Genomic DNA, 10,799 nt, shown 5'->3' on the forward strand with positions numbered 1-10,799 from the left:
CACATTAATATACTGTAGGTTCTCTGGTCACAGCCCTGAATTGGTAGGTTATAGACAGGCTGACTTATGTCAAAGCGGTGATCTACCTGCTCTGGTCTGGTGGGACATAGAAATAGAGAATGCTGCACACCTGAAAGGTCTTGTTACCTTAATTATATAACCACTGTTGTGTGTATCTACAATCACACACAGTAGCTGCCTTAACTGTGGTCTCTCCCTGACAGCCTTTGTATTCCCAGAAGAGCGCTGCAAATTCTTTGACTATAAGTGAGAGATTTGGTAAAAAATCTCCAGGTTTTTTTTTAAAGCGGCAATCATTGACACGGCAAAATCAGTTTGATTTTGCCGTGTCAATGATTGCCGCTTTAAAAAAACTGGAGATTTCTTACCAAACTCTCACTTTCTGAGTCTCTCATCCTATTACATTTCACCCCCAGCCTGGCTTTAGTGAGATTGCTAGAGCCTTCATATAGTAAGGGAGATCACAATTTCATGGAAATCTCCCTGAAATGCAGTGAGGGCTGGCAATTGTGCAGTATGTCTTCCACACCTATAACATTCTAAAGCAGAAATAAATAGCACACCTACTCTACAGAGGTGTTCTTTCCATCAGTGCATGTCTCAGATCTACCTGTATGAAGTAGTGCTACAAATATGACTGTTATTTATTTGAACTATAATGCTCATTATGCAGAATAAAAGTCCAAATTGTATGAATCTAACTGATATTTTTTGGGATTTTTTTGTACAGCTTGAATCCACAGCGATACATTGGACCTGTCGTGGTGGAAATGTTGAGGTTTTAAAGTTATTGCTTAATAAAGGAGCAAACATCAATGCAAGAGACAAGGTAGATTCCTTTAATAATATTAAATATTATTGCTGCAGTGGCAAACGCAGGATTTTCAGAAGGGGGTTTCCAGAGGGGCGGAGCAAAGCACGGAGATGGACACTTAGGTGACTCAGTATATGCCGGGTCAGTTAAAGTATTATAGATAGACCAAATGTATATAAATAATAATAATAATACACACACACATATATATATATATATATATATATATATATATATATATATATATATATATATACATAACAGCAGTGTAGACCCCTGGGCATAGCAATGTATTGGGGCCCCTACCGATCCTCCAGCGGTAGGGGTGGGGGAAGCTTTGATGTCCTGCATCTGGTAGGGGGTATTATATCAACCACTCAGCATGTAGGGCCTGGATCAATAATTTCCACTAATTGCCCCTTTACTGCACAGATGGTGGGAGATGGGGGGCATTGGGCTGAATGAAGGGGCCCTAATACATTACTTCCAGGGTGGTAGAGGATGTTTAATACGCAGAGGAGGGGTGTATAGTGGAGTGGGCTTATTATTCATAATTTTCTGGTGGGAGGACAGCTTGCTTGACTGCAGATATCTCCAGTTCCCAGAAATAGATTTCTTAGATTTAAATGGAATTAAAAACTAGAGAATCCCACCTACCAAATGGTACTGGGGACTAGGGGATCAAAGTTCAGGAGGCAGAGCAATCTGCCAACGAGTATATAAAACTACATACCAGGTGTGTGGAGCTGGAGCAGTAACCAGCTGCTGGAAGGCTGATATCTCTGGTTCTGGGAAGAGTAGAGACAAGCTTCTAGTGTCCATCAAAGGGGGAGAGTCCCAGCTTTTGGAATATATCCTCAAAAAAACTCTAAGTCAGAAAGAACCTGAAATATCTGACTGGGAAGAGCAATTAACAGGCTTGGATGGGGACCACTGCTTTGAAGTCAGATATCTCCGGTTCCCAAGGGACGATTTTTAAAATTCTTGTACCCATGGAAAGAGGAGACCCTCAGCTTTCAGTCTAGGGCCCTTAGACTCCTGGGGGGGTTTCTGGGTACTCAGAAACCCCCCCTGCGTGCGCTACTGTTGCTGCAATGTAAGCCATCAAGATTATTGGTCTCTAAATCCTGTGAAAGGTTTGAAAGGATCACATTTCTCAGTAGAGACATTTAAAATCATTTTAAATCATGTTTACAATCAGGATTTGCAGATGTGTTAAATAATGTGGTAGTAATGTATTCCATATTGGGCCAGTCAGACCAGTTGCCAAGATCTTGGGAGGCCTTAGAAAACACTATTATACATTTAGACCAAATTCATTTGTGTTAGTTTAATTAGAGGACAATCACCTAATTTACAAATGAAGGCGACTTTAGTTCACATAAGAACTGGGCAACAGATTGAGCTCATGATGTCGCTCCCATAATTACAAACATATCTTGGAATACACAGGGTGTATTCAATGCCGTGGCGAGCGGCCAGCGAGGGGGTTAAACAGCGAGGATTGCAGAAAACCAGCGATCCTCGCTGTTTAACCCCAGCGCCGGCCGCTCGCCCTGTTTAACCCCAGCGCCGGCGGCTCGCTGTATTTAGCCGTGAGTCTCGCTGGTTCAGGAGCCGCATACGCCAATTCCCCCTCGCTCAAAAAATGGAGCGAGGGGGAATTGGCGTATGAGGTGGCTGCGTTGAATACTGTCAGGGTGAGTGGTGACAGCGAGCAGGAAGCTCTGCTCGCTGTCACCACTCGCCCACAGCATTGAATACCTGCCAGTATATAGTATACTGTAGTAACAAAATGACACCAGTTCGGCTAGTTCAGGTTGAATGAACGCAATAAGAACACTTCATCCTGTAGTATTTTTCCCATATTGTGATCTAATGCTTTTCAAGCAAGTTAATGCACAAACCTAATGACTAAGGGCCGTATTTATATAGTGTTCATTGTAGCACCCGCTATCTTTGAAAACCCATGCAGTTCCTATTCCCTGCCTGGGGTGTTGCTGTCTGCTGTGGTGTTTGTAGCACAGGTCTGGTTTGCATATCAGTGCTGATATACAGACCACACTGTGCTAGAAGCATTACAGCAGACAGCGACACCCCAGGCAGGGAAGAGGAACTGCATGGGTTTTCAAAGATAGCCTGTGCTAGAATGAACACTATTTATTAATCAATATTTGCGGCTAAATCCCCATTAGCCGCAAATATTAAGTACCACTGGAATGTTTCAGGAGGGACTGCGCAGGAATCTCCGATGCCTGCTGCGATCCCTCCTGCACCGCCGCTGGCTGCATCCCCCATAGGTTCCTATAGGTGACACAAAGCTGCACAATGTATCAACATAACATCCATTGTAGCCTATGGATTACAGAACACACAGCTACCCGGAGCAGTGCAGTCAGCAGGATTGGCGGGGGGTCAGTGCTAACCGTGCATGTGCCGACCCCCCGGTGCTCGGCTCAGCACATCGCAGGTACAGGCTCTTTTCTGAGCCCTGTCCCTATGCCTCAGGTATGATACATCCTGCCACTGGGATCACATTTTACAATGCGATCCTGGGCGGTACCATTCGGCCCAGAACGCATTGTGAATGCGATCCATGATAAATGGGTCCGTAAATCTGGATACACATTATAAGATTAGGGATAGCATGTAACGCCCCCCAAGTTTGGTGGCAGTGCAGATTGCTGGCAGAACTCAGACTTTTTTTAAGGCACAACCATGGAAGTGATTGCCCCTGTAAAAAAACCTCCGAGTTCGACCTGCATACGGCACTGCCACCGAACTCGGGCGGCATTACATTCTGTCCTATCTGTCCAATCTTTCTGGCTGGAATAAAAATCTGGTAATGTATGGAAGTAAATAACAATTGACTATTTGTTCCCAAACCCTGGAAAACAAGGCAAAAATGGACATTCAGAAAAATTGGTTAGATTCATTTGATTAAGCCAATTTATCCAACTTTTGGGAACAAATTGGTAATTGCCATTTGTTCCATACATTACCAGATTTTGATGCTTAACATAATTAATGGGTAGATTTAATAGTCTCTTAGGGTGAAATGTCAGAGGATGAGAGATACAGAAAGTGAGAGATTTAGTAAATCTCCATTTTTTTAAACGAAATCATTTACACTGCAAAACCTGTAGACTTCTTACTAAATCTCTCACTTCCGAATCTCTCATCCTATTAAATGTTACCCATAGTCTGTTTCCAGCATAAGTACCATTTGCAAGGCATCACAAATATATAGCAGCCCCAACACTGGTTTATCCTGCTCCGAATGGCCTATGAAATATGTGGGTTTAATTCCAAATATATTTCCCTTGCTCAGGCGGGATGTGTTACATTTGTAAAAGCAGAAGGGTTACTGGTTTACACATGCAGTTATTTATACATTTGCAAACTCATGAGCTATTGATATCCCATTGCATCTATTTTTTAACTAACTGCAAAGGTCCATGCACAATTTAGTAAATGTTCTCTGTGCTCTTTCCCTGGCAAGCTGTTCAGTACTCCACTGCATGTTGCAGTCAGGACAGGGAAATATGACTGTGCAGAACATCTCATTGCCTGTGAAGCAGACATAAATGCCAAAGACCGGGTAAGGAAAACACTAACTTTATTACACTACTTCAATGAATCCTCTAAAAGCTAATGTAGACAAATATCAAAAATCACTAATACCCCTTCTACACAAGTCAGCGCGAAAACTAGAGTTTGCAGGCAGTGTAAATGCTTCCATTTGAAACGACTTGGGTCTTGAGACCCGACATTTCACCCTGGGTAGTGAGCAGGGTTGAAAATGGATTCAACCCAGCTCGCTGTGCAGGGTGAACAGGACCCGTTCAGTGCAGTGTGAACAGGACCCGTTCGGTGCAATGCAATAGCTGGTAATAACCAGCGCCGGCTCAGGACCTGCATCCGGTGACGTCACCCTCCTGGCATTATGCTGGGTTGGGAGGGGGTTGTAAAAGGGGTCAGAAGCCGGGTCTCACCAAGGTTGGAGTTGGGTTTCAAATCCCAGGAGCGACACGGTTTGCTGGTGTAAAAGGGGTATAACTAACTTGATTGCTGTGACCTGCAGGTCTTTCATACTTTTTATTTACTAGGTACTGCACCGCATTTGAATAAGAAACCCTTATTTTCACTTCATAGTGATTATTTTTGAAAACTTCCTCTTTTGTATGTTACCTTTCATTGAGAAAAAGACACAAACTTGTTACAGATTAGCTAAAAAAAAATTGGGGGTTTGGTATAGCCCACAGACAATAGGGGGTATTCACAGTTCCCAGTCCCATTCTCGGTCCGCTCGACTGCATCTGGACAGGCAGGATTCAATGTCCCGCCTGTCGAGTGCCGAAAAGCTCAACAATCCATGGCCCCTCTTGGCAAAATGAGCACAACTACTTTAAAAGTCAGGCTTGTTTGCTGAGTTGCCTGTTCAATGCTGTCGGGAAAGACAACATTGAATAGGAGGCCGCCGCTATTTCCCCCATCGGAAATAGGGGCAGGGGATTGAATAACTCCCAATGTCTAGGTCAACACGGACAAAAAAGTATGGAAAAAAAAATGTCGGCACATGAAAAGGGCAACATAACTTTTTCACTATTTTGGTGTCATCATTGACACCTGAACGCCTAAATAGTGTATAGCGTCTGCTCACAATGCCACTTGACTATCCATTAGTAATGGTAAAGTATGAAAAGTCCAAAAAAAATAAAAAAAACTCATGTTGTTCTGTTCATGTGTCGTCTATTGCCACATTGACATAGGAGTATATTCAATTAGAGTCGGATCCAGATCCGACAACACCTATTCAAATGCGGCCAAATCGGACGGTTGTATTTGGCTGCTGCTGCGGGTGAGTGATGGAAGGATGGTGGAAGGAGGCGGGTAATCTGCTGCTGCTCACCCAGCATCCATCCTCCCTGCATCATCTCCTCAATACTACTTTTTTTTAAAGTTGGATGGAGATGGTCGGAAACGGCCCCAAACCTGTTGAATTTGGCCCCGTTTCTGACAAAGCATGCGGATTGGTGGCTATTCCACGTTCACTCCATGTGGTTTCCGACAGGTTGGAGCATTCTGACCTGTCTGAAAGAAAAAAATTCAATAGGTTCAATCATGGATTAAACAACAACAACAAAGAGTCAGAAACTGCCATTTTTCGACAAACGGTAGTTTCCGACTCTAATTGAATATACCCCATAGTGCATAGACAAACTATCATATTAAGTCAAAGAGGTACATTTGCTAAGATGGAATTTTATTGCCCATAGCAACCAATCAGATTCTATCTATTTTCTTTTAGAAGGTGCTAAATAAATAAATAAGTAAAATCTGATTTGCTACGGGCAACATCCAATCTTCAATACAACTCCCATCTTAGTAAATCTACCCCTAAAAGTTCACTAGTACAGCCATAGGCTGCTTTGATTCTAGTAAGCAAAACACAGGAAGTTACAACCATTCATACCTAACAATAAGATTGAGGGGAGTAAGATTTTCTAATTTTGGTAGGATATTTAGTAGTTGTAAGATGCAAGCATGGGTGTTCTGTATGCTATAAAATACAATTAAATCTCTGTTACATTTGTTTTTATGGCTTTCCCAGGAAGGAGACACACCAATGCACGATGGGGTGAGATTGAATCGCTACAAAATGATGAAATTGTTGATCATGTATGGAGTGAATTTAACTATCAAAAATTGTGTAAGTACAAACATCAAATTGTTTATTTTCCACTTTTAAATATGATGGTAGCAGTCATGACATTTCCTACTTACAAACAGATGTGTCCTCATACATGATGTAAGTGAAATTTCACGTCCCGTGCAAATCCTTTAGAATTGGGGTCTTTTTTGCTGAAAATGCAACTTAAAGTAGATGCAACAAGTATTTAGGACTCACTGAGAGACTGTGCTGATTAATTTGCTATGCAACACAAGTATATCTGTATGCGGGATGCAGTCAATTTGCCGGCGGTCGGAATCCCGACCGCCGAAATCCCGAAACTTTCTCCCTCCGTGGGTGTCCACGACACCCATAGAGGGAGAATAAAATAGCGTGCCGAGCTCCACGTCCCCCCCATGTCGGGATTTCGGCGGTCGGGATTCCAACCGCCGGCATTACATATCGGATGGCTGTATGCAGCTGAGAATGTATATAAAACGTGAAAGTTGGCATGGAACAAAGTTGTGGTCATTGCATCATAGCACTTTATATGCAGATTCAGGGACCCAATAGTACATATCTATACAAATTTTGCACATATAATTAATCCACACAATCTCCTGGTGTGTCCTAACCAAGTTGTGTTTAAGCATCACTTTTGTCAAAAATGATGACACCTAATGGTAGAAGAATCTTGCACCAAGAGGGTCTGTTTGGCGCGACTACAGCCATGATGTAACAGGAGACTTCTGCAAAATGAAATTGAATTCAGTTACAGCCACTGTTTAAAGCAGCTCTCTATGATACTGTAGACCAGTGATTTGCAAGAACTCAGGCCTCAAGGCAGTCTAGAAGTCCAGCTTTTAAGGATATCCATGCTTAAGCACAGGTGACTTATGGCATGAATCTGACTTGGAAACAAAATAAATAAATGTGAACCTGCATTATGCACTGCAAGTTGGGCAGATGTAACATGTGCAGAGATTTATATTTGGGTGGGGTGTTTTCAAACTGAAATCTAAACTGCAGTGCAAAAATAAAGCTGTCTAACATTTGTGGGCTACATACAAAAGCAGCCAGTATTTATACTGCACAGCAAACATATAAAACATATTTGTACCCCTTGCAAATCAGAAACAGGCCTATAATTACTACCCCAGCTAACTTGATTATACCATCTGTGCACAAGCTTGGACATCCTAAAAACGTAAACTGTTAAGGTGCATACACACTGTACAATTTTTTTGACCAATTTTGTTGAAGGACATTTCCATTGAACCCAGTGTCCTGGACGAAAGATGTTGATGAAAGATATTGACAACAGACGAACGACGAATGATGATGCGCATACCCGCCAGTTGTTCATCAAGATTGTTCGTCAACTGTGCATGCAGCTCAATTTGGATATCTTTCAAAAAGAGCCTATAAACTGTGGCTAGATCTTTCGTCTTTCGTCAATATCTTTCGTCAACATCTTTATTCCAGGACACTGGGTTCAAGGGAAATGTCTTTCGACAAAATTGGTCAAAAAAATTGTACAGTGTGTATGCACCTTTAGAATGTCTTCATGACAGTTTAAGGAACCCTGCTGTATGCCATAGGACACCCCTCTGCACATACTTGAACCCTCCCAAAACTGTGCACTAACCATAACTATTTCTCAGTGACGTGAAGGGGACATTGAGACCCCCCATATATTATTTTGTTAAATTAAACAGAGTGGAATAATTGGGTAATGTGTTGTTTTAAAAACCACTGCCTTACGATTCATTTAGTAAGGTCCTGGTTCTTACCTACCTGACCCTCTCCTTCAGGAAGAAAATGCTCTGTTCCTGGACTTCCCTGGTGATGTATGATTGCCATCACCTGTGGTGAGCTAGGTAATTGATAAGACAGATGTTTCACCACAGGTGATGGCAATCCTACATTACCAGGGAAGTCCAGGAACAGAGCATTTTCTCCCTGAAGGAGAGGGACAGGTAGGCATCTTGATTTTTAAAGTATAAAACCCCTTTAAGATGAGTGTTAAAGGGCTTGCACAAGCAATACATTAAATCTTCTGAAGGTTAAAGGTCCTTTAACACAGACAGAAAGCAAATAAATAACATAAATTCTTTTTAAATTGATCTAACAGGCTGGGAAGACACCTATGGAACTTGTCCTACAGTGGCAGAACGGCGCAAAAGAGATATTCAGCAGCCTCCAGGAGAAGTCCTACAAAGGCTCCCATATACAGGACTTCTGACGGAACAGCTGAGGAGAAAAACACTTTTTGTTGCTTCAATACGCTTTGAGACTATTCCATATTTATTTGAAACTCTTTGCACTTTTAATGTATTTTTAATATATACTTACTGTTCAGCAAGACTGCTTTGCTATCACGCATAATACGAATTCCATGAGGATGAAAATATGTATGTCCATGATAAAAGTAACATATTTATTTATGCCTGATTGGTATCATTTTATTTAGACATATAAAGGACGCACATATTTATATTATGACTATGTTAAACGCATGTAGATGTGCAATGCGTATTGCACTTTAACCATTGTATGAAGACTTAAACAATATAAGTATATAATTGAGCAAAAAATGCCACGGAGAACGCTATGGAACGTATGGTTTGGATATGTACAAATCTGCAATGGGCTGGGCCGTTTATTAAAGGAGCCCAACCCAGCAGAAAGTTACTAAGCAACGGAATGAAGACAAATGCAACGTTAGTAAAGAGGGGGTTGTAATCTAGCCAATGACCTAGTGGATATACAAAAAGTGACATCATCCTTGCGCTGCTCTTGGCTCGTTCTGTTAATGTATTTCAGAGCTTGAGTCTCAGCACTGGTCCATATGTCCGAATAAACACTTGTTTCAAAAATGACAAAACAAGAGTGTATACTTTATCCACTGGCATTTGCCCTAGAAACCCCCAGACATGGCTTATAGAAAGGGTCAATGTGACACTAAGTCTCATTGCATTGGCTTCAAAAATTTGGGGACGTTTTTTTTTCCCTCCAGATTTAAGAAGCACACTAGGAGGAATCTACCAGTGTAGCCTTATAGATACCGATAACTATGTATTTACAACTGAAATCTGTTGTTTTGTGTTAATACCCCCAAAAGCATATGTGAATGGGGAAAACACATAACACAGGTGACTTGGCATGTTGTAATACATCTTAAACATGGTGGAATTAGGGCTAAATCTGTGTAAGACACCTGACGGACTCTAGTGCATGGATGCAGAGAACTCTGCACGCCATCCCATTAATAGGATGTGGAACCTAGTCTCTGAATATTGGGCTCAACTTTTTGAGTTCCTGAAGGGATATTAGACTTCCAAGCCATGAGTAATAATGGTCAAAGAATGACCGAGACAGAAGAAGGGACTAGAAAGAAATGCAATGGCAAATGGAAAGGTTGTATTATAGAATGTCCTTTTTGTACATTTGTATTGTATTTTCTGTACATTTTGTATTGAATACATGTATTTATGATGAAATAAATGAGTACGGGCTTTATATACCAAATAATGACGAAGAAAAGGATAGACAATTCATTTAAGAATGAATATGCTACAGAGTAGCTTGGTTCTAAAATGTATCACAGTAGTTAGGCTCTGCTCGGCCACAGTGTGCCTGTGATGCTGAGATGTGTAATTACCCTCTTCGCATTACATTGTGAGAGACCTGTGATCTTGAGAAGTGATCCTACAGGACTGTGATTATCTGTTAACAGAAAGAACTCTAAGCCAAGTATGTAATGTGAAGGACTTTAATTTCAGGATGAGCAGTCTGGTCAAGGATGATCATATTGCGCCACCTAGGGGTGCCTACCTTGTAATCAATTCTTGTTCTCCTGACTTAGAAAATAAACTATACAACTTTGTTTGAGAACACCACTAAACTAGTTTTTGTGTGTGTGCCAAGTTATTGTAATTAAAGTGCACTAATCATGAAGGTAGCCATTTTGTGAACCGAATCACGAGAATGCAGCCTAAGACATTTTATGCACTTTTAATACCATGGCTTACGCAAAAACTACCGAAAGAAATGACAATGTTAAATCACTCCTAGAACTGCCGTATGTGGTATCATTGATGCAGCTTCTGGGAAGTGTGAAGCTAAACAGTACACAAATGGGATTTTGAGCAATATTGTTTTATATAATCTCGACTATTCCATTATTGTTTTTTTTCAAGAATGATATATATTCTGTACAGCTGTTTAGCAATAAACTTGTTAAAATGATTTGGAGATACTGTTTTTGTTCATCTAAAGTTGTGCACA

General features: G+C 41.3%; 1 protein-coding gene across 1 annotated transcript in view; it reads left to right on the plus strand.

Moving 5' to 3' along the window:
• Positions 1 to 10,753, plus strand: part of ANKRD1 (ankyrin repeat domain 1) — a 39,027-nt gene extending 28,274 nt beyond the window's left edge. Inside the window, exons 6-9 of the mRNA XM_083149026.1 lie at positions 752 to 850; positions 4,338 to 4,436; positions 6,450 to 6,548; positions 8,644 to 10,753. Coding sequence (XP_083005152.1) covers positions 752 to 850; positions 4,338 to 4,436; positions 6,450 to 6,548; positions 8,644 to 8,754 — 408 coding nt within the window. The 3' untranslated portion in view covers positions 8,755 to 10,753. The remainder of the gene's footprint in view (positions 1 to 751; positions 851 to 4,337; positions 4,437 to 6,449; positions 6,549 to 8,643) is intronic.
• Positions 10,754 to 10,799: the final 46 nt, after the last annotated feature.

Source organism: Crinia signifera, chromosome 6 (assembly GCF_055691185.1).
Source record: "Crinia signifera chromosome 6, ASM5569118v1, whole genome shotgun sequence".
Lineage (NCBI taxonomy): Eukaryota > Metazoa > Chordata > Amphibia > Anura > Myobatrachidae > Crinia > Crinia signifera.